The sequence below is a fragment of the Pleurodeles waltl genome, chromosome 11 (assembly GCF_031143425.1).
Source record: "Pleurodeles waltl isolate 20211129_DDA chromosome 11, aPleWal1.hap1.20221129, whole genome shotgun sequence".
Classification (NCBI taxonomy): domain Eukaryota; kingdom Metazoa; phylum Chordata; class Amphibia; order Caudata; family Salamandridae; genus Pleurodeles; species Pleurodeles waltl.
Genome location: NC_090450.1, coordinates 522,488,562 through 522,514,083, shown reverse-complemented (window position 1 = coordinate 522,514,083; position 25,522 = coordinate 522,488,562). Strand labels below are relative to the sequence as shown.

General features: G+C 43.4%; 1 protein-coding gene across 1 annotated transcript in view; it reads right to left on the bottom strand.

The window, feature by feature from the left end:
- The window catches only part of SLC9A9 (solute carrier family 9 member A9), a 2,563,562-nt gene that overhangs the window by 1,952,069 nt on the left and 585,971 nt on the right, over positions 1–25,522 (bottom strand). The window contains exon 6 of the mRNA XM_069213904.1: positions 7,727–7,832. Within this exon, the coding sequence (XP_069070005.1) occupies positions 7,727–7,832 (106 nt within the window). The remainder of the gene's footprint in view (positions 1–7,726; positions 7,833–25,522) is intronic.

Genomic DNA, 25,522 nt, shown 5'->3' with positions numbered 1-25,522 from the left:
CCCATTAAAAAATACGCATAAACAAATGTCCCCATTGGTACCGAATGCCCCAGCTGTGGAGATTATCTGTGATCGATTTGAAGTCTTGCTGACAGCGGAGTGTGATGGGCGAAAGGTCCTAATATTCCTGGAAGGTGTGCCCCTGATATGTGAAGTTTGAGGTTTGGCGGGCTGCTGCGAGGAGAGCACCTTTCTCAGCGAAGAAGTGTACTCATGTTAAGATGCCTGGGGAAGCATTTAGCCTACCAGGAAGGGAGGACACCCGATGGGCCCAATATAGAGGAGGTGGCGGGGTATCAGAGTCCACCCTGATGGACTGGAGAAGTGCTGATATGAAGGCCATGACGTTGCTGCTTTCCGCTCCCTTAGGGAGATCCCTTGGATGTATATATTATTTTGGCAGCTTTGATTTTCTAAACCTTAGATTGCAGCTCAATGTGTTGCTTTTCCAGGCTGGCTACGCATCGTCTTAACATCTCTTGATCCTCAGATCTAGGATCGACGGTACGTTTCAGGTCATCCACACTTTCTCAAATTTCTGTTTCTTCTCATAAGACATCTTTAGGGCAGGATTTGAGATCTGTTTTTAAAGAACCTATCTCTGAGCTGATTTCCTGCTGGAGGTGGGAGAGATAGTCTTGTGTGATGGACGTCTGGGGAGAAAGCTCTTCAGGTATATCTGAGGGCCTGTCAGGCTTTCCTAGATCGGTCGCTGGGGATTTGCGCCAGAGGGATGTGATGGGGTGTCTTTAGGTCCCTTGTTTTGTGGCATCTTGTAGACAAGAGTAGATGGAGAGTTGACCAGGGAGGAGGTAAATACAGGCTGCCCGTTAGCACTGGCCTTATTCTCATTGTGTCTCTATTCCACTCTGGATCTGTATCAAAGGAGAAGGAAGGCTAGGTTGGTCTGTCAGCAATCTCCCCCAACACACGGGTACGAGGGTGGTCTACACTTAAAGCCCTCTAGTGAAGGGGTCAATGCTCCTGGTGGGTCATGTTGTCCAAGGTCCCCAGGCCTCCCAGCATAGATGCACCTCTCTCGTAACGGTCAGAGTCAGGCCCAGCTTGTGGTCCTCAATGGTAGGGGAGCCGTAAGTGGGACAGGCAGCCAGGAAGTTATAGAGATCGCCAGGTAGGGAACAGTCATGTACAGCAGGTGGATAATTTCCAGCCTTTGGGCTGTGTTGTCAGATCCAGGCCTTTAGGCTCTAGCTGGGAGGTACAGGCTGCTGAAAAGTAACGGATGCCTCCAGGCATGTAGCAATGGAGGGCAGTTCCCCGATTCCTGGTGTTTTGCTTGTGGCCTCATGGCTCGTGGTCCTGAAGAAATCCCACAGGTAGGGAGCCTTTGTGCCTGCTCCCCAGCGGGGGCCACCACAGCACACTGGGTCTAGTGTACGGTGCGTGCAGCAGACCCCCCCATGTTAGGCTTCACCTCAGTGCTAGGGCTCCACCTCTGAGTGGTGTAACTCTGGTATTGTAGGCCTCACCTCTGACTGGCCTCTCGGTCCCCTGCAGCAGAAGGCCTCAGAGGCGGCAGGGCATGGCAGGCGGAGAACGGTGGGTTGAGAAAGTGGATGCCTGAAGGCGCGTCTTTCCCCACCGGATATCAGCAGAGACGAGGTGATTCAGGCCCATAAGGTGTCAGGGAGCAGTTTGTGAGAGCCCAGGCCCCGTGCCCCAGCAGACTTAGTGGAGTGTGCAGGATGTCAGGGTCCCCCTGCTAGGTTATAGCAGTCCGTGGGTACCATGTCATCGGGGTGCCTGACCCAGGGCTATCACTGGCAAGCCTCCACTGCTTAGAGACAGTCTTTGTTCCTTTTCAAGGCAATAGCGCAGGGCGGCCAGCGAAGGCTTTATGTAGGCTGGGTTGCCAGCGCAGCACCACCCAGATGCAGGCAGGTCTGGACGGCCTCAGCGAGTCCTCAGAGCCTCGGAAGAATGTCTACGGGCAGCGTATCCCCGATGATGGGAGTAACCAACCAAGCCAACTGACTGGACCATCGCAGAGAGAGGCCCCGGCCTCTGTTGGGCTGCAGCGCTCGGGATGTGCTGAACAGAAATGCTGTGCACCGCCGGGTGGTTCTTTACCTGCCTAGAAGCGGACACTCACCAGGCAAAGGTTGGTGCGTATGTGCTGCCCAGGGTCGATGGGGCCACCTCAGACATCCGCCACTCCCTGCAACAGTCATGTTTCAGTAAGGAGACACCAATAAGGGTCGTGGGCAGCGTGCTCTGGCCGCCCACCTAAGTTGTTCAAGATGGCAGGGGCACTGCCTTCTAATCGTCGCCGGCCACCTCCTCCTTATAGCATAGGTGTGCAGATCTGTGTGCAGCCAGGCGCGTGTCGCAACACAGCAGTCGCCCATGCAGTGGGTGGCCGAATTCTACACCCCGCAAAGCTTCAGATGGCGCTGGATATCTGATTTAGGGCTGGAGAGCCCCTACCCAGCGTCCTACTCCATGTTACGTTAGGCCAGCCCACCCCCCCCACCCCCCAAGGAGGATGTTTTAAGCAGTTCACCAATGTATTCCCCATGCTAAGTCTGATATCTTTTCAACATCAGGAGGTTTTCCTCAATAAATGCAATCATTTATAACAGTAACACAAGCAATTCATTTAATACAATAATATCATGTCAAGATATTCTGCTGCTCATTGACGTTTCACTAGAAAAGCTTGTTTACTTTATTTTTGTTTATTTATTTATGGTATTTGTACAGCACTACCTCAACCACATAGTCAATGGGCTACTTTACATATAACATCTTAATTACTAACAACATTGGTAACAATAGTGTCCACTCTATATTCCACAGAAAACATTGCACTTTTGTCTGGCTAATAGGACTACGTCAGAAAGAGCATGAAAAGGTTAATTTTAGGAAAAAAAAATTCAGAAGGCAAGCTTTTTGAGTTTGTTGACATGGATTCAGAGATATAGTTCCCAAGGCTGGCTACTAGGTCCACAAAGGCTTCTTTAGCATTGTCCATTTTCTTCATTCTAGTGACCAGCAAAGCCAGTCTTGCTCCTCCTCTGGTCAATTTATGTCTCCCTGTGGCATTCGTTTTTCTTGCAGTCAGCATATATTTCCCAAGTGTACCGGCCTGTTAATTATGCAATTAATCTTGAAACTGATGTACGTCGCTAGATGTTGCCAGTGGAAATGTTCTCAGGTAGTGGATATTTAGGGTTATTCTAATCTGAATTCCTTGCATTTGCTGCACCATGTAGGGTTACTATAAGGGGAGAGATAGCAAAATTGGGTAGCCCTGATAAATGGTGCTCCTGCTGTTTATATGACAGAGCACCAGAGCTTGAACTGCAAATCCAATGTCTTCTGGTGGGATGGACTTGATTTTTTTAAGAGCTTCAGTCAGAATGTAGTTGTTCTTGTCAGCTTGTTTATAAGTACATTGAAACTGAAAGAGTTTAAAATTTAGTGATGTCCCTCGTGTCAAAAAAATCAAAGAATGTGACAGGTTATGTTTTATGAAAATCAAAGCATTTAAAAGCTAAATGTAGAAGCTGCACTGACACACAATTTAAATGTGCTTTTGCTTGTATTTCCAAGTTTGACTTAGGTGGTAATTAAATTAAATTGAATGTTAACAGGATTAAAGTGGTATAAAAAGGTCGTGTAGATTCTAGGCTATTCAGAATATATTAAAACAATATTGAATTTTAAGTGATTAGTGATTTAACATGCATGCAAAATAAAGAAAAACTTAGTACTCTGACATGTCTATTGACATGTATTAACTGATTTAGTTTTCATTTAGATTGAATATAAAATGCATATTATTCATATATTAACAATGCTGAAGTTATAACATTTGTTTATTATATGTGTTTATAAAAAATGAATTAACTGAATGTAATGTCATGATTTTGTGTTAGCACCAGTAAGGTGTGCAGTTTGCATTGTGCAGTCACTTAAAAGTGTTGAATTATTTTTTCATAACATCGTCTTCTTTCAAATTTTGTTCCCATGAGAAGCTACGCCTTTTTGTAACAGACCCCATTGTTTAAATGTGAAAATATTTATTCCTTTAATGTAGGGCATTGCAGGAACATGGACTGACATTGTATACAATTGTTCAAACCTGCTTGGATTCAAACGAAAGGAAGATATTCTCACATAAGACCTAGTAAAGAATGTAAATGTTGCAGTTTGGAGCTGTGTGTTCAATTACCATTGGACAATGCCCCTCTAAAGTAACGTGGACTGATGCCCCAAATCAAATTATTTGTGAACTTTGATAATGCCTTGTAATTTAGACTCAGGTCAGAGAGCGAGGATAGAGAGCTTGGGAGATGCTGATGGGTGACAGACTCTCAGGAGTCTTGAACTTTTGCCGAAGAAGAATCATTGTAAGCTGTGAGAGTTCCTCTCTATTTTACCCTTGTCCTTTGAAATGTCCCATTGAGATTTAGAACTTTCACAAGCCTCTTCAGGTGACTCTTAATTGAGTTCTTGACATGCTGATGATTTTCCCCTTTTTGTCCCCAGTAGTTAGAATCTAATGACTACGGGTTTCCTTTTTTCCAATTTCTTTTACCCTTTTTTTAATTAGATTTTGACTGCATGTGTTCATACCCACACATGTAAGACCCTCATTCGGTCATGATAGGGTTATCACTTATCCTGGAATCATAAGTGAGCGTCTGGTTAATTTGATTGAGGTATACCCAAACAGAGCAACTCTACTGCCTTTGTTACAGCTGTTAATATTTTGTATTTTGGCTAATGAATATTTAGTTTTGTTAATGTTAGTTAGTTCTACTAAACTTTGGTCATGGCCTTGGGCAACCATTGGTGGTAATGTGTAGTTATACCTTTGTTTTGAGAACCATCTACATTACTTTAATCCTGAGTTTGTAATAAATATCCTAACTTTATTCTTGACTGGAGTTTTCCTTGTATGGCCAAATGGGTCACACTGTCTAAATTCATTTGCCTGACATCTGATTTTGTTTGATGGTTCTACCACACTGCATTTCAGGGTCAAATGGTCCGTTGACCTCCGTGAGCTTTGATTCCAGCTCTTAGAGAGCTGTCATGACAGCTGCTATTTTGGAGGCACAGAGATCTCTGTTTGCCGGGCAGAGACCTCTGGATATTGCAGGATGTAGTCTGCCAGGGTAGTGGAGCACATCTCTTCCCAGAGCTGGCAGACCCAAGTGCAGCCCAACAGACTTTAAAGAAGCCCCATGTTCCTGTGCCTTAATGAAAGACAATACCTTTAGCTCCTTAACCTAGATATAATTGGGCCAGATGTACGAAAGGAAATTGCATTTCTTAATGGACTGAATCACAATTTTGGTCCGCTAAGGAATGCAATATATGTACAAAGGCACAAACGCGGTTGCAAAATGTGATTTCTATCCAGTAGAAATCCCATTTTGCGATTCCCTAAAGTGGATTTGCGATTGCAATTTCCTAACCGCATGTACAAAGCATTTTCTAAATGTGAAATAGGAGTTTAGGAAATGCTATGACCATTGACTCTAAGTTGATGGTAACTATGTGCAATTTAAAAAAATGCACCTAAAATGAATTTTTTTAAGTGCCACATAGAGCGCATATGCCCCAAGGGCATTTGTGCACTTTTCATGTGCACCACTTTTTTGGAGGGTGCATCAAGTGAGGCTGCAGTCCCATAGGCACCCTTGGTTTTGCATTTTCAAATTTGCAATTTCCTACTAGGAAATCACCAACTTGGAAATGGAAAACCATTTGTACCCAATGAATGGTGTAGCATTTCCTAAATAGCGATTTCCTAGTAGCGATTCCTGCTCTATAGGAATTGCTATTAGGAAATCTCTACTGTTGTACATTCCATTTTGCATTTCCTAAATAATAATTTCTTAGGATTCGCTATTTAGCAAATGCAAAAACCAAATTTTGTATATCTGGCCCTATATTTCTTGTAGCATTTGTATCTGCTTGTGCTAGTATCTGGGCATGTCGAAATGTCACACAGTTAAATTCAGAAATTGCCTTTCTGTACATAATATGTAAGATAAATGCCCTGTCTGTGAATCATAATTCAGCCAACCATGCCACATACCTTGTACTTCTCTTTTCACATCATTTCACTGGCCATGGCCTTATTACATTAAGTTTTGCACAGTGGTAAATCAAAGGAGCAAACTGATTTTGCCCTATGTCTGCTTTGCTTTCAATTTTTAACAAAGTTTATTAATGGACTAGGTTCAAATTTTCGTAAAAAAAAAAAAAAGACTAATCCACAACAGAATATTTATACGTGTTGAAGGGGTTTACAATGTCTTTCCTCATTCTGCCCTGTGCAAAAATTATTATGGAATCTGAAATGAAACAACATGCATTTGTTCCATTTCTTATTACAGAAAAAATGCAATTGATACAAAATGGCTTTGCTACAGTGCAAACTTTCTATCAACCACACTTCATATTGAAGCAAGGTTATATTAACATGTGCCATCCCAATTTTACCAGGAGGAATTCTGCCTGTTATTTTCTTTTCCATGGGAATTATTCCCTACATTGCCACCTGCTTTGCACAGGTGGTAAATGTGAGTGAGGGCCTGCCGCATATTGTAGGGTGGAGAAACGATAGTGGAGAGGGTGGGAATAGACAGGGGAGACTGTAGTCTGGCTGGGGGAGTATTACACGCTCCTCCAGTGCTGTGGCTGAGGGTATGGGGGCAGAAAAACAGACCCCATTCAGAAAGTGCTTTTCCCATCACATTGTCCAACCAGTAAAATTGAGACCATTATTCTTGATACAGGTCAACCCGGTTGAAGGAACAACGTCCCACTCGCAAATGGATGAAGTAGAATGCCGCATTCTGTACTATAGGGCCTGATTCAGATTTCGGCAGAGGGGTTAGTCGGTCACAACAGTGGCAGATATCCCGTCCACCGAAATCTAAATCCCATAGGAAACAATGGGATTTAAATTTTGGTGGACGGGATATCTGTCGCCGTTGTGACAGAGTAACTTCTCTGCCAAAATCTAAATCAGGCCCTGTTGTGTTTTAGCCACACCAGTGTCTTAGTTGAATGTTTTCCTTCCTCTCCTATTTGCCAGTACTGATTAATAATACTAAGGTAGATCACACTCACTATTTAATGAATCCAAATGCCTTCGTATTTGGACCAAAATGTATTTAAAAAAAGGTTTGTCTATTATGATAAGTTTCATTGATATGCAATTTTATTCATGGTTGTTGCCTTTTTGCCAACACCTATTTCTCCCTTCCACCCAGGTCAGAGCTTATTAAAGGCAATTTAGACTGCGTATGTGGTCATCTGAAAATGATTACGGTTCTTGAGATGTGGTCATTTCAAAAAGTCCTACTGAAGTCTGAAACTGGATAGAATGCGGTCTGAAAAGCACCTGAAGGCAGTCTTGAACATTATGATTTGATATCCATAGAATCTGGCTAATGTTTTTGTTGGGAAAAATTCTCAAACTTTTCCTACTCTTGGCTTACAGTAATGTTTTTTTTTTCTTAACTTGAGCTTCTTCGTATCGAAGAAATTTTGATACATTTAAAAAACCCTTCCACTGTATTTTTTCGCAGTGAAAACTCTAAAGAGAAGCTGCTTTCACCTCTCAAGCAAAGACAGTTTTTGCGGAAATCTCAAAAGTTGCAACTGCGCCAGAATACTTTGAATTTCACCCACCCCAAGACCCAGCAGATGAACACAAAAGGAAGCCCTTCGTACTTACTACGTGAGCACAATGGCGACCGCGTCGTTGAGTACACTCTCTCCAAACAGCAGTGTGTAGAGGTCCGTATCAACATGTAGCTCATGGAATATCGCCAGGACTGTCACTAGAAAGAAAAATACCTAAGGCTAAGTATGCAATGAGGCAAGCTCGTTATTTTCACGTTAGAACAATATTTCACAAAGTACAGTGGAAGAAACAAAATGAAATTTATGACTAGCGTTGTGCCAAGTACTTGTAACAGGTCTAAACAACGTGGCATGAAAAATGACTTGTGCTGAGGCCCGGTTAAATAAATGGTACGCATTAAATGTATAGCGCGCGCTTGAAATGTGACAGCTCCTGGAATACTGAAAAGAGAAAGAAGGTAAAACTATGCTTCGGTGGTAGACGGCGTGTTTCTATAGAAACGGGCCACGCGATAAAGTGGATGTGACTTATAAACATCTAAATTCCAAACGGGGAGATGAAAAATAGACTATGCTGTTAACTAGAATTTTGGACTTGCGGCATCCATGTTGGTTTTGGTTCGGGGCGCAGTCCAATTTAGTTGCCTTGTTTCTGAGAATTGGTCTTGTCCTTTTCTTTTCCCTTAATGTCCATAGTGATGTATGAAAAACGTGCTAAACGTTCTTTTCTGCTTCGGCAGACTTGTACTGTAGTCTAGAGGGTGAGTGAGGAACACAGTGAAGACAGATGAGAGAAGTTTGTTCTGAGAAGGAAGAAAGGGCGAGGGATCTCCCCCGAGGAAATGTATCAACCTATCGAGTTAAGTCTGGCCTCTTGTTCTTTCCTTAGAGTAGTTTATAGTTTGCAGCTTATAAATGCGTTTTACACTCCTGCCTGATACGACAGATCTATGTTAAAGGACACGGAGGTAATCAAAAGCACTAGAACATATGGCACATGGTCAATGTTATGTCAAGTGGGGTTTTACAGGTATGCTTCAATAAACCACATCTCTGCCTTCAATAAACACCCCTTCGACCCCAGGAAAGAAGCTACTCCACAGTGGAAGAAAGCTGTGCCTTCTGTAGTGCATGAGGATGTTGCAAGCACTGTGCAATTGACCTGGGAGAAATGTTAATTACGCAGGATCACGTTGTTATATTCAAGTAGGAGAAATTTGTTAAATTTGAGCAATTTCTAAAAAACTGTGCTTTTTTATGTAATCGGTATATAATAAATTGTCCTGAGATACCAGGAGAGACTTACTCTTAGAAAATGCATGAGCAACATACATTTTCTATTCGAACCAGACTTAATGGTATCCCATGAACTTTGTAACAAGAGAGGTGCATTCAGTAAAAAAAATGTTGTGAGACTCAGGCAGCGATAATTTAGCTTTAACCCCTTGCATGCTCAGGATGGAACGGTTCCATCCTCAGCCGCGGTGGCCGCGTGCTTTGGACGGGCCTGTTCCGTCCAAAGCACCTGCCCATGGGGGAAGCCCTGGCGCTGTGCACATCATGTCTAATGCATTAAAGCCAAATTCATGTTTTCCTGCCTAACCATTAGATCTAGACTGCAAACTATTCTAATATCTATAAAAACTCAAAGAAAAAATGTCAGCACAACAGAACCTCTGTGGAAGTTTCTGTCAAGAGAGGGTTGAGTAGCATAAAGCCACTTAGAAAAATAGAATGTGAGGTCTGTACCTCAGAGAGGTCCGCTCTGATCAAGGGACAAAGGACAAAGGGAATCTGATCCTACAGCTAACTAAACCACACTTAAATCTTGATTCTTCCAGAAGCTGACATCACAGCCACACACTTCCACTGTAAACAGTTCTGTAAATCATTTGTCTAATTGATAGTTGAGCCATTGAACTAAATCAGTTCAGCTTTGGTTTACTCTTGTGCTTAGGAATTTCAGATGGGAGTTGAAGTAGCATCTTCAAGATGCTCCCCTCGACCTTGTAACATGTCTTTCCAGGCCTTCTTATCTTCTTTGCACAATAGCCAAAGATTCATACAATTGCACCTGCAGCTTAGGAAGATATGCAATAAAGCAATATTTCATGCTGAAGGTTAGAAATGCAAAAAGAGCTTGGGCCTTCACTCTTGCCAAGATAAAATAAACACGAACACAATTTTAGTTTAAATGATTTTCTACATGTTTCTCATGGCGAATATAAAGTGATTATAGGAATAACATTTATAAAATACTATCACATAATATATTTGCAAAATGATGATAAATTATGTTTACATGACGTTGTGTTGAGGGCGTGTCCAAGATGGCGACTGCATTGGACGCTCCTTAGAGAGCTCCGCACAGGGCCCAGGCAATATCCTGTGTTCGCCAGCAGAAAGGTCCCATAAATAAACTGCAGGGACCTGCTAAACCCAGTCCGATTATGTGGGTGCCCAGATGGCTGCAGCGGTGCCGCGCATAGTTTTGTGGGGCCTGGGTCGCCAGACATTACAAGGACTGCAGGAGCTGCGACAATGGCATCTCGCTGCTGAAGCAAAGTCCGGCGAAATCTGAGGAGGCTGCTGGGGAACCTTTACCGACCCTGCAGACAAAGTCTAGCCTGCACGGGTCGATGGGAATGCCCGGAGATGTCCTGTGAGTGCCTACGCGAGACGGGAGGCCGAGAGGTGAAGGGCCTGCCTGCTGGCTACCCCGAATCGAGGTGTCATAGGAGATAGGTGCGGCGCCGCCCAATGTGAGGGAACAGCACCTTCAGGAGAAACAGTAAGTCAGTTGATGCAATTGAAAAATAGTGTGCCAGACACTGCTGTTGCAGATTGCTGCATGTCATTGTTGTGAGAATTGGTTACGGCGTAAAGAATACCTGAGGCTCTGTGGCCCTGCTTTGATGTTAAGGAAAAGATCTACGGAACATCACTAGCACGTATGGGATCATACTAGGTCCGCTGGGCGAGCTGAAAGTAGCTGCTGGCTTACCTATCATGATTTGTTGACTTTGGTGGTAGGAAGTGACTGCCCTCCATTGATAAACTCACAGGAAGCTGGACATGTGAGATGCTGAGGTAATACATACAGAATAAAATATTACACCTTAGTAATTACTTACTGGCCACCTTCCATTATGGTTTGTAACTAAGCTATATTGTGTTGATATCTGAGTGGCTTACCGCCCCGCAGGCTCTGGAGTTAAACAACCTATTTGCAGTAGTGCTAATCGATCGGCATAATTAAAGCGGAGCGTAAAGCCATCTTACCGTTGAACTAGCAATAAGAGCACACAATCTCTAGCGCAGAGCTTTCCCTCGCAAGGTCATAGGGAAACCACGACCAGCCAAGACAACAGGAGACACCATGCAAACAGGGGACACGTGCTCATCAGACCCTCCATCACAAGTTGATCAGTTTCGACATCTTGAATCCACTGTAAACAGCCACTCCGAGAAATCTGAGAAAATCTTACATGCGATACTGGACACCAAAACCTCACTGGAGGCTAAAATTGATTTGGTGTCCCTGGAGGTGAACCTATTGAGAGCAGATCATAGCAAGCTAGGGGATAGGGTTACCCAAGCCAAATCAGTCATGCAAACTATATCGCCAACCCTCCAGTCCATGCAAACGCAAATAACGAACATGCAGGAAGAGAAATCTGCTTTACATCACAGAGCAGAAGACGCAGAAGGATGATCGCAACACAACAAACATTCGCTTTATTGGCTTCCCTGAACACTCAGAACTTCCCCTGTGCCGAACTGTTCTTTGAGGAGTGGCTTCTGTCGACCATGCTAAAGGATAATACACCTCCTTTGTTCTCCATAGAGTGGGCTCACAGCATACTAGGATGCCCTCCCAAAGCCGGAACACCACCTCGACCTCTTATAGCCCACCTATTGAACTTTCGCGACCGTGACCTCATCCTTCAATTATTCCGCACCAAGGGCCCATGGCACTTTGACAACACCACGATCTCTGCCTACCCAACTATACCATGGAGGTGCAACATAAACACGGGTCCTACATGAAGGTTAAACTTTGGTTACGCAAACTACAAATCAAGTACGTCCTCCTCTTCTCAGCAAAACTTAAAGTTATGGACCATGAAAGAACACACATCTTTCAGACACCGGAGGAAGTGTGAACTTGGCTGCACGCCAAAGGCCTAGCAGCGACACTCGGAGAGGAGAAGGAAACGGACATATGGGTGACACCTAAACCACGACGGCATTGCAGGAAACTACCAAGCTCCCGACCAGATCGTGACAAAGCGGCTGCAGAGCAGGCCCGAGCAGTTGAAGCAGCTACACAATATTGAACTAACTCATTCACTGCTCTTCGTTCAGATCACACAAAAACATTGGGATCCGAGACTGGCGAATCAGAGATTTCCTCGCCTGGCAGCAATAAAGACCCTCACATCACTCCTGGATCAGTAGAGAATATTATTTGAGGCTCTGCTGTCAATACATTTTATGCTGAGGTCCATCAGTGCCTTTTTCAGAGTACCTCTCGACAACCGGCAGGGCTTTTCTGCTGGCACTGATTTATTCAGGGACCTTTCTCACACTACGTCACGGGCCCTAATGCGGGGCACCAAAATGCACGTGCTGATAACGCCCCCACACGATGTATCTTTGGACACATTGTTCACTAAGTTATCATGGCAAATGTTATTTTGCGAATGATTATGTGTATTGGACGGTACACCATGTGGTTCGGCCCTGGGGGGATTGTTACTAAAGTTGGGGTGTTCTTCGATTTACATGTTTGTTTTACTGTGTTTTACACTGTATTGTTGTGTACAGCATTGATATTATGTGTGTGGGACAATAATATTGGGGATGAGCGATGACTAGCAATGGGACGTTAAGTGTCAGGACACAACTAGTAGCTAGGAGGGTATTTTTATCTTGCTCACTGTATTAGGTATGCTGTCTAACACGCCTTCATTAACCCACACTGCACAATATAGATTCATGACCTGGAATTTAAGGGGCATGGCGTCCTTCACCAAGCCCCATAGGGTACACTCATATCTTAAGCGCTGCCAGGTGCATATTGCAATGCTTCAGGATACACATCTTATGGCCTCAGAATTGGATCGGGTAAGATCTAGGTGGTGAGGACAAACATATGGTACTATTACATCCGCTTATGCCAGGGGAGTTCTCATATGGGTGGCTCCTGGAGTCCCCTTTGCCCTCACAACTCAAACATAGATTCAGACGGTCATTATGTCATTCTAGAGGGTAGGCTAGATGGTGCTCCCATTAATTTAGTGGCCATATATGCCCCTAATGTGAATCAAACACAATTCCTAGATTCTCTAACACCGGCAATATGGGGTGGAGATTTTAATTGCATCTTGGATTTGCAACTAGATCGTTCCTACACCCCATTATCTACCGCAGCAAGCAACCACATCACTCACCACTTCAAGGGTTGGAGTGCTCCTATGGGGCTTGGTGATATATGGTGCATGGGTCACCTGCAAGACCGCAAGTACTCGTTTTATTCCCTCATTCATGACCTACACACTCAGATAGCTATCCTTTTTAGCTCCACTCACACTGGGCCCGTTTTAGATCGCTCGGAATACCTAGCAAGAACACACTCGGACCATAATCCACTGACCGCGGTACTGTCCTGGGTATTGCCTCGACCCTCCATACCTAATTGGCACCTACAGGTGGAGGCTCTATCAGATCGCAGGTCATCTGACAAATTTTCATAACTAATGCTGGTTCAGCCTCTTCTCGAGTGATAGAGTGGGAAACACATAAGGTAGTGATCGAGGACACTGTATGGCTACTACCTGGGGGGTTAGAAGGCAATTGCTACGGGATCTCTCTGAGGTGCAATGAAACTTGCGTCAAGCGGAAGTACACGACTATCGCACCTGGGTAGCTCTACAGCATGCCCAAGGAGACGGCTCGGGCAAGTTGCTTGCCTGGCTTCTCCGAGAGATACATCGTAGTACACCAGCTATGTCGATTAGAATAGCTGATGGCACAATGGCTACATCGCAACTAGCTATCAATGATACCTTTTGTGATTACTATTGACAGCTCTATAAGAAACCGTCCACCTGGAGCATGAGCCATTTGACGGATTTTCTGAAAGGGTATCCCTCCCTAGTTTCACTACCACTCAACGCAATGCTATGGAAGAGCCCATTCAGATTGAAGAGATCAAAGAAGCCATATTGCAAATTGCTCATAATAAAACGCCAGGTGCAGATGGCTTGCCCATTGAATATTATGGTACTTACTCTACTGCTATCACTCCACATTTAGTGGAATTTATCGAGAGACTTTTGAACAGGGCTACTTACCACAATCCTTACGCAAAGCCCGGATAGTGGTACTACCTAAACCAGGACGTGATCTACTTGATGTATGGTCATAGCATCCCCTGTCCTTGCTAAAGTTGGATTGCAAGATATTAGGAAAGGTACTAGCTAACCGATAACTCCCTGTAATGCAAACATTAGTTCACCATGACAAATCAGGCTTCATCCCGGGCCGCACCACATTTCTCAATACACTGCACCTTTTACATATCATCCATAATACACCAACCGGGGATCCACATCAAGTGGCAGTCTCCTTAGACATAGAAAATGCCTTTGATACTTTGGGATGGGATTTCCTCTTTGCATGCCTTGAAACCATGGGATTTGGACCACATCTTCTGAGATGGGTTAACACATTGTACAGGGAACCACTGGGTAGGGTGAAGACAGGTTAGGTGATATCTAATTGTTTTAGCATACAAAGGGGAATGCGTCAAGGTTGTTCACTTTCTTCGCTCCTCTATGCCTTGGCCATGAACCCCTGGCCTGCTACTTATGGGAAGGGGCTGAGAATTGGGGGGTATGGGACTCGCAGAGGTTCCACGCTGTATCTCTCTATGCGGATGATGCTCTCATCTACCTTAGAGATGTGCGGACTGCACTACCCGAGCTTGAACAACTACTGGCAATCTTTGGGGAGATCTCGGGTCTTCGGGTTAACTGGTCTAAGTCCTGCATGTTCCTGCTACCCCCATGTCCACCTAAAGATAGAATGACCAAGGCCAACTCACGTTTGCAATGGCAATATGATACTTTCAAGTATTTGGGAGTTAATGTCTATCATGCGACGCAGGATCTCCTTACTTTCTGACAATCGCGGTGGCAATATCCAAGATGTTAATCCTACCCAGGCTGACGTATTTATTCTCAGCATTACCAATAGCGATACCGCACGCTTTCTTTAAGACACTGGATAGCTTGCTTCTAGATTTGATTTGGGGAGACGGACGCCGCTGAGTAGCCCTTTCTAAACTCCAAAGACCATTGACGGAGGGCAGATTAGGAGCTTCAAATTTCAAGATATATTACGCAGCGTCACAGTTACAATGGCTGATAACCTGGTTACTCTCACCACTGCATCCGGAAACATGTGCTATATAAACCCGTCTGGGGACTGTTGCAATATACACTTGGCTAACGGACAACAATGGCCCTCCACCAGTATGACCCAGTTAATGAAGGTAGCACATACATGCTGGCACCGTTTCCTACATTCAAAGGGCCCTCACATTCCTTATTCACCGGAGATTTATGTCTGGGAGATGCACGGGATAATACAGAAAACACAAGCTCATGATCGCGCCCACTGGATGGAAAAAGGGGTTACCCGTTTGGGACATTTATTTTCGGCTGGTTCACTTAGGTCCCTTCAAGACATTGTCACAGGACGCAACATTGCACCTGGACAATTTCTTACTTATTATGTTATATTGCAGGTCATGCGTGGCCTCTGGGGTGCAGTAGATACAGAACCCCCCACATCTCACACATTACACTCCATTTTATTGGCCAGGAGAACTAAGCACGCTATTACCACCCTGTATGCTGCACTACACATACCCAAAGTCAACCTTCTACAGACTGCGCATGAAAAGTGAAATGCGGCGTTGCCACAACCGTTGACCAAAGCAGAATGGGGCAAGGCTTTGCAGTCAGTAGAGGAAAAATCCCGAAATGGCAGGTTTAGATTCACACAATTCAATTACATACACCATGCATATCTGGATCCCCAGCACACCCACTGCATGCATCCTACACATAGCCCGGTTTGACCACACTGTACTTCACCTTTAGCGGTCTTCTACCATATGGTGTGGGAATGTCCAGTGTTACAAACTGCTCGGCACATGATTACTGTGATGATAGCAGAGCTGACCAACCACCCTCTACCCGTAACACCAACCTCTTGCTTACTGGGCATTCGCTCCCCAAAAAAGAGAGAAATACCTTAATAGGATCATTGATTTAGCATTTGTATTTTTTAAACACAGGATTGCTACGTCCTGTAAATCTTCGACTCCCCCGCTCATAACACAATGGTTAAAAGATTTGCTAACTTGGGCCAAAGCAGAAGTCCACTATCTCCTCTGGCATCGAATGTGGAGGTCAAAAATGATTTAAACCCACCCTGAGATGTGAGTTTTACAATGATATGTGAATTACTATGCTCCATATGTACACCCATCAAGATGCCTACGGTAGATGTCTACAATACAAACCCCTTTTTTTCAGAAACTCAACAATGCACTCCACATAACAGTCACTTCATCCTACCATATCATATATAAGCCCATGGAAGCAGGGTTATGTTTTTTTCAGTTTAAAGCTTTGTTGTACATATAACAAATGTTTGTAAATCTCTATGCAAAGACGTTTTCTGAAGAACTTCTGACAGAGCAATCTCCCACTATATGTACTTTGATATTATCTGCAAATATGTCAGTTTGATCAATGGAATATCATATTGTATTTCTTCCATAAATATTGAAAACTAATAAACAAACGTGAAAAAAAATACATGACATTATGTTCATACGTGCACTTTACTTGTATGCATTTCAGTGCACCAAGTTATATGAAAAGCCATTTTTACACGTTTACATAGGAAAATAACCACTTCTTTATTTCATGTATTATGAGACCTAATTGCACAGCCAAGTTGTGCTCACTCAACCCCACTTATGACGTATTAAGTCATCATAAACCCACTTCATTCTTGAATGAGACTCTCTAAAACCTCATTATCTTGAACAGCTTTCGTCTGGACTCTTCCAAATGTTTCTTTTAGACTGACATCCTTGGTGTGGTTTCCCCTGTCTTTTTGCCTCTGCTTCCTTTATTTTTGGTTGTGTTCTGGACTTCGTTTTTGCTGGGTTTTGGTACCCTGGGCACTTTACCACTGCTGACCGGTGCTAAAGTGCAAGTGCTACCTGTATAAATTATTATTATGATTGGTTAGTCCTGATTGGCATATCTGATTTACTAGTAAGTCCCTAGTAAAGTGCACTAGAGGCCCTGCAGTATCTGTGTGTGCAGTTTTTCACTGCCAATTCAACCTGGCAAGTGTACCCACTTGCCAGACCCAAACCTTCCCTTTCACTACATGTAAGTCACCCCTAAGGTAGGCCCTATGTAGCCCCATGGACAGGGTGCAGTGTATTTAAAAGGTAGGACATACCCCTAATAGTGAAATACTGTCAAATATGTTTTTCACTATTGCAAGGCCTATCCCTCTCACAGGTTTACATGGGGACTGCCTTGAAATATCGTTTAAGTGCAGTTTCCCATTGGGAGCAGAAGAGATGTGGTGGTTGGGGTCTCTGAACTCACAATTTAAAACATGAGTTGTTTTTTAGATTGCCTGTTTGAAAATGCCACATTTAGAAAGTGGGATTTTTCTTATTTAACCATTCTGTGCCTCTGCCTGCCTGTGGAATCCACGTCTGGGTCAGACTGACAGTAGGGCTGTTTGTGAATTCCCCCTACACTATGACACAAAGGGAGCTGAGGTCCTGCATATCCTAATGGGTCTTCCTGGGCTAGTTGGGGAGGGAGGAGCTGACACCTACACCTGAAAGGGCTGTGCCTGTCCTCACACAATGCAATCTCCAACCACCTGGACTGTGTCTGGGGCCAGGCCTGGGCAAGGCAGGATCTTGAGAACAACAGAGACTTTCCTTTGAAGTTTGCCTACTTCAAAGGTAGATATGAGTATACGTAGTGGGCTCCAAACCCAGACATTTAGAACACTTCTGGATCAAGAGGAACCTCTGCCAAGGAGAAGAGCTGAAGAGCTGTGAGGAGGAGTACTACTTGTTTGCTGTGTGTGCTTTGCAGGGTTGCCCTGGAGTTGCTGCTTCTGCCTTAAAGAGGACAAAGACTGAACTTTGCTGTGCATCCTGCTTGTAAAGATTCTGCAAGGGCTTGGACTGAGCTTGCTTCCTGTTAAGAAGTCTCAGGGACATCAAAGACTTCATCTGCCAGCATCTGGGCTCTCTTGCTGAGACCTCTAGACTAGCCAAGTGGTGCCACTTCCAGTCCCTGGGCCCCCGGAAGGAGAAGCTGACAGAACCAGAGAGAAAATCCACGCACCGGAGTCGAGCGGCAGAAAAGTTGACGCAGCCATGCTGCATGGCTGCAAAATCGACACAGCGCAGGTAAAATCAACGCATCACCAGCTCAGTGCGGGTTCATCACCGACATGTGTCTGGATTTTCCATGCATCTTCTGTGGGCGTCGAAATCTTCAACATCACTTCACAGACCTGAGGCTACTGGTCCGGAGACTGACGCATTGCTTGCTGTTCTGACACACACTCACCCATGGAGCTTTATTTTTCACGCATACCCGCTACTTTGTGCTAAAACAAATTCATTCATTGATTTCTATGGATTAAGACTTTTTTTCCTTTTAAAATTCATACCATTGTATGTGTATGTTGGATTTTTGTCGTTTTGGTCTTGTTTAATTAAGATAAATATTGGGTACTTTTCTAAACTTGTGTGGAGTCCTTCAGTGCCAAGCTACTAAGGGGGTGAGCAGGGGTTATCTGAGCTGTATATCTCCCTTACCCTGACTAGAGTGAGGGTCCCTGCTTGGACAGGGTGTAAATGGACTGCCAACTAGAGATCCCATTTCTAACAGTTTCATGTCATAGTAATATGTACACTGACTCTCCTGCAGCACAACTTCTGCTCTCTTTCTACCTTACTGAATCTTCATTCTCTGGAAAAACCTGCAATCAACCAACAGAACTATTGCCACTATCAAAATAATCAACAATAGCTTCAAAATGAACCTACACCTCCACTTCCCAGGTTCCCAAACTATCTGCATATAGCAGAAAATAAGCCGCAGGTCTCCAGTAGCTTCCCCTACAACTGTTGCTTCCATCTTCTTCAATTCCTTTGTTAATCCTCAAATATTCCAGGTATACTTCTGCAAATCCTTACTTTTATCCAGAATATAAGTACAACATTGCTGAACTTTCAACAGCGGACAGACTCCACCCTCTTTTGGAAGCAACAAACCTAGCGCAAGTCGATTTTGTACAACCATTGATCTTATCGCCACTATCTCTGTGCTTACTATCAACAATGATTTTGCTGTGCTGGTAGATCATTGCATCCAATTCTATTGTCTCCTTTGCCACATCCAAAGTTCTTTCTTTTGGTGGTATTTGAATTGTTCCCTGACTCACTTCTGTACTCGTACTGTCTTTAGATGGAGTACCTTCATTAAAGAATTGTACCCAGTCATCTATCTACTTTGCTACTAATCTACATCTACTAATGGATCAAGTCACTACAGGAATCTTGGGTATGGAATCGATCTATACCGGAGCGGCACACTGTGATGTAGATCTCGCTCTTCACAGCAGTTCCCCTCCTTTACAGTCTGCATGTACATTTTGCTCAGCAATTTCACACACACACATATAAAATACTGTACAGTAACCTTTGTCTGATCTACTAAAGAATAAATAGATTCAAAGGTTCAAGGAAGTTTCCAAACACCTTGAATGAAACTTCAACCTATGGGGTAACATCCAGATTAGACTCTGTGTATTAAGATCCACTATAGCAATCACTTCACATTTACACTAAGTATGTTTGTATCTTAACTGTGCCGTTGATGATGTCTCACAATGAACACAACCTCTGAGCAGACAATTTAATTTAATATGGTGTCTTCTACACCTTTTAATACTATCCTGGGATCTGAGGCCATGTCAGACCCAACAAACTCTACAACTTCTTTATAAATCACCATATGCACACAACATTCAAAACATTTCTGTAAGACACCACCCAAATTCACACAATCACCACAAATTAAATGCGATCTGCTCCAATCCACAACCCTATTATTAATCACTCTTCCACCGCCAGTATGACTCTCTTCCAAGTCTCCGCAATTTCTCCGATCCTCCAGTTCTGGGTTCGGACATCTAAGATTGGGCACTAGGGACTAACTACTCTAGAATATGGTTCCAGTTCTGCTGACTTCGGAACCACAACCATCCGTATCTGCTACCCTCTAATCCGGCTCCAGGGAATACCTCTAAATCTGGGGCTCAATGAATCTTTTTCTAAGTTCCAAGGGGTGAGGAGACACAACTTAAAATGCCTCAATACAAATTACAGTGCAACCTGTCAGCCACATACCGAATCCCAGAGACCAAATTAAAGTTCAAAGGGCTTTATTACAGACTGAATGTCAAACTTACATAAATGAGTCCCAAAAGCAAGGTATAAGTATACAAAAATCACAAAAGGAGAATTAAAGCGTTGCACTACATTAAACTTAATGAGCATGTGCAGAACCAATATTTTCATCACAAAAATGCAGAAAATTAGAAAAGGCGTCTGATGCATTAAATCCATATTCAAGTTTTCCTGCCTAACCATTAGTTCTAGATTTCTTACTATCCTACTATCTATAAACATACAAAGAAAATGCCAGGACAATAGTTCCTCTGTAGAAGTTTCTGTACAGAGAGGTGTGAGAAGCATAAACTCAGTTAGGAAAATAGAGCGTGAGGTCTGTACCTCGGAGAGGTCCACTCTAATTAAGGGACAAAGGGAATCTGATCCTACAACTAGTTTTAGTGGAGAAATGTGATGTGTCCTCGTTGCGTTTTGGGCTGTTTCCTGTCGTGAGCACTAGGCCTACCCACACAAGTCAGGATTTTTTTTTATCTGGAGACCTGGGGGAATTCTTGGTGGAAGGAAGTTTGTTGCTCTCCTCAGATTGCAGAACGTTCCACCACAGAAATGTGAGGAACATGTATTTTTGGACAAATTTTGAAGTTTGCAAGGGGTTAGGTGACAGAGCCTGGTGAGAGCCATACAAATCACCCCATCCTGGATCCCACTAGGTGTCTAGTTCAAAGAAAAGTACAGGTTTGCTAGGTTTTCCTAGGGCCTGGCTGAGCAAGGGCCCAAAATCCATAGTTAGGCACGTTGCAAAAAAAGATCCAATTTTTAGTGGAAAAATGTGATGTGTCCATGTTGCATTTTGGGCCGTTTCCTGTTGCGGGTACTAGGTCTACTCACACAAATGAGGTACTATTTTTATGGGGAGACTTGGGGGAATGCTTGGTGAAAGTAAGTTTGTGGCTCCCCTCATATTCCAGAACTTTCCATAACAGAAATGTGAGAACAATTTGTTTTTTAGACAAATTTTGAAATTTGCAAAGAACTCTGGGTGACATAACCTGGTGAGAGCCACACAAGTCACCTCATCCTGGATTCCCGTACATGTCTAGTTTTCACAAATGTACAGGTTTGCTAGGTTTCCCTAGGTGACGGCTGAGCTAGGGCCCAAAATCCACAGGTAGGTACATTGTAAAAAAAGGCTCAGATTTCAGTGGAGAAATGTAATGTGTTCATGTTGCATTTTGGGCCATTTCCTGTCGTGAGGACTAGGCCTACTCACAAAAGTAAGGTACCATTTTTATCTGGAGACTTGGAGGAACCCAGAATAGTAGAACAAGTGTTGTTAACAATTGTCTTTCTCTGAATTTGCACCTTCCACATGTAAGACAGTGTGTAAAAAAGAAGTGATTTTGATAAATGCCCTCTAATTCACATGCTAGTATGGCTACTCAAAAAAACTCAAAGATGTGCAAATAACCACTGCTTCTAAACTCCATATCTTGTGTCTATTTGGGAAATACAGAGGTTTCCTTGATACCTATTTTCCACTCTTTCTGTTTTATCAAATTAATTGCTGTATACTCGGTGCACAATGAAAAACCATTACAAGGTGCCACTCAGTTTGTGACGCTAGGTACTTCTGGTTCTTGGTGAACCTACCAGCCCTACATATCCTGCAACCAGAAGAGTCCAGCTGACATAATGGTATATTGTTTTAAAAAATCTGCCATACTTACAAAAAGTTACAGATGAAAACGTAGATACAAATGGCTGTTTTTTTAACACAATTTCTATATTTTTACTTTCAAATGTTAGTTTGTATAGTAAAGCCTTGAAGGATCTACACAAATTAGCCCTTGCTGAATTCAGAATTTTGTCTAGTTTTCAGAAATGTATAGCAGTCGAAGATCTAACATTGGTTTCTCACCTATCTCTATCAATAGCTAGAAGGAGATTAAAAGCACCCAAAAATAGGAAAAATGGTCTATGTCCCAGTAAAATGCCAAAACTGAGTTGAAAAATGTGTTTTGCTGATTCAAGTCTGCCCGTTCCTGAAAGCTGGGAAGATGGTGATTTTAGCACTGCAAACCATTTCTTGATGCCATTTGCAGGGAAAAAAACTGATGTTTGTTTCTGCAGCACTTTCTTTCCCTCCCAAAAAAAAAAAAACAGATGTAGCTGTATTTTGGCTAATATCTTGGTCCTCTGCAGGAGAATCCTTAAACTCTACATACCTTTAGAATCCCTGGGATATTTGAAAAAAGGACGCATATTTGGTGTGGATACCTTAAATAGACAAAGTGTTATGGGGGCCTGAGCTCAAATACTCCAGATCGCCAAAAAAGGCTTAGCACACGGGGAAAAAGGCCTAGCAGCAAAGGGTTTAAAAAAGGCTAATTTTGCTAAATGTTTGCTGAGAAATTCACAAAGTTTCACCAAGCATGCCTCCAGTTTGTGAGAATGGAGCGAAGGTATAAATGTTGCTTGAAAGTGGATGGTCCTCTCATCTCTTGCACTTGAGGCGTTCTGAGCTTCTAACATCTGACCCTTCCATTTCAAAGTCGCAGAAATTCAGATCCTTTACATTATCCAAACTCTTCTCATTCAACTTCAATCTGCTTCTCAAAGATCCTGATTGACAAAGGGCCTCTGCACTTGTGGCGGATTCCCCACAGTCGTGGAGGGGGTGTCTGCACTTGTGTCGGGACCTCTGCAATGGGAAAATGGGGCATGGAGGTCCTGCCAGGAGTGCAGGACACCCGTCATGAGGACACCCACCGCATACCACGACTGTAGGGCCTCTGCCATGAGTGCGGGACCGCTTGTGACCCTTCCATACCAAGACAATTTAGTATCTGTGAATGTCAATGGCCAAACGATTTTCATTGCAAAATAACTGAAAGCCTGGCACCAAAGCCAGAAATCTACATTAGGAGTAATGGAATATGGGCTGTATCTAACAGAGGTGCATCAGTCCGAACAAAGAGAAGGTTTTGTGTTCAAGTTGTGAATAAAAATATTTTAAAGTAGTTGCACAAAGGAGCACCCCTGCAATAGTCCATTTTGAATTGTTTTTTCATTAGTTAAGTCTCCCTATGCAAATATTCTCACTGTGGCCATGGTCTGGATGTGAATTAGTTATATTATTTCTACTAGTCATAGGCCAATGCCAAATCCCTGCATAACACTCTTTGACTTGCTTTTGCCCACCTCAACAAAAGTACTTGTGGGATCAAAGAATGCTATATATATGTGGGGGGTATTCATATTAGTAAGATCATTACGATAAAAGAAAGTCGAAATCATGCTTGATATTATGCTTGATATTACATGTACCCTTACAGAAACTCTCTCCACCTTCGCTCTAAATATTTCAGAAGTTCAGATCAGGCTTAAATCTTTCCAGTCTTAACTTTCCCAAAAATTTCACAATGACATCCAGGAGCGAAATTGACCAGGAACTTTGATCAGAATGACACCCAGTTTTTTAAAATATGCTGGAATGACTTACGTGATCCCTCCCACCACACTAATTTTCCTAATTTATTTGGTGGTCATAAATGTTTAACTTTCCATTCCAACTGCAGTAACTAGTCTTTTCAAGACATCAATCCTCCTAGATTACATTTTACACCTACTTTACTTAGGCCATTGGGGTCCAAGCTTCTGGGGCTTTCACACACTCTGTCCTTTGTGCTACCTGTTGCAGGGGCATGAGAGATGAAACACACACCCTTGCCTTTTGTACTCAATGAAGAACCAACTAAAATACACATGCAGACGTATTTTATCAGATTGCTCTTTAGTAACATTTTGAAGTATTCACTTTTTGTTAGTTTTGCTCTCTGATGACACTGTATGTTGTTTATTTTACAACTAAAGCACGGTATTCTCCATTTATAATATTCATATTAGCTATTACAAACGTGGAACATACAGTAGCTGTGCAAAATACACAATTTGCCCTGATCTGCTGTATTACTAGCTATTTATATATTATGCGTCTATTTGTCTCGTCAACTGCTTCAGACTGTATAGATCTAATGATGGGATTGATTTCCAGGGACGTGATAGAGACCTCTGTAGCCCATGCAGTGCAGGGAGCTCCCAACCCGTCAGAACCCCAAACTCTTAGGGGACCCATTTAGACAAGGCCTATGAATATTTGTGGGATTTGGCAGACTCAAAGGCTTCTCATCATATTCCGCAGGGGGCCCCAACATTATGTTTTACACCACTGTGGAGATATTGAAATATACATTCATATTAAATAAGCATTATTGCACATTGTTAAACTAATAATCATAAATTAATTGTGATTAATCTGGCTAATTATTTTATGCGTTTGAAGCTAACCAGATATGTAGGTTGCAGTGTTCGTTTCCACATGATGTAAGCTATTTTTGTGTTGCACAACATAGTACAGTTTTATCTCCAAATGCAGTAACCCTATTTGTTTTTCTTTTGCACAGTGTAATAGGACACAAAGTACTGCCATCAGAAGGGTTGAAGTCGGATTTGCTCATGCCAGGATTTGAACTTGTCACCTTTAGGGGAAACACCCGGAACAACCACTCCGAAACCACAAAGTCATGAAAAACGAAAGCGAAACAACGCTTTCATTTTCCACGACTTCCTGGTTTTGGTACCTTAACTACGCATGTCTGAACCACGTACATGCGTGGTTAAGGTACAAAAGAAGGAAGTCGACGCAGTGAAGGAGGAGGTAAGTTGGGCTGGGACTGGGGCTGTTTTTCTGGTGGGGGGATGGGGGGTGGGGGCTCGGGGTGAATAGGGTTTAGGGGGGTCAGGGTTTAGGTTTAAGGGGTGGGTTGGGGGGTTGGGGGTTTAGGTTTTAGGGGCGGGGTGGGGACTCACGGTATTTTTCATTTTTGGGGTGGAGTTGGGGCTGGGGGTGATTAGGGTTTAAGTGGCGGGGGTCAGGGTTTAGGTTTGAGGGGTGGGTTGGGGTGTTTAGGTTTTTGGGGCAGGGGTGGGGACTCGGGGTATTTTTTGTTTTTGGGGTGGGGTGGGGGGCTGGGGGTGATTACCGTTTAGGGGGGGGTCAGAGTTTAGGTTTAAGGGGTAAATTGGGGGTTGGAGTAGTTTAGGTTTTAAGGGAGGGGGGTTGGGGTTCTGGTAATTTTGGGGGTGGGGGTTGGTGTAGTTGTGGAGATGGGGGGGTCACGGTAATTTTTGGGGGTAGGAGGGGAAGCATGCTGGAACCGTGCATGTTGATCGCTAATGCCTTTACAAGCAATGCGTTTACAACGGTAAAATCGCTGTAAACGCATTTGTGGTAAATGCATTAGTGGTTAGAATGAGGTTGTTGTTCCGACCTCGTTG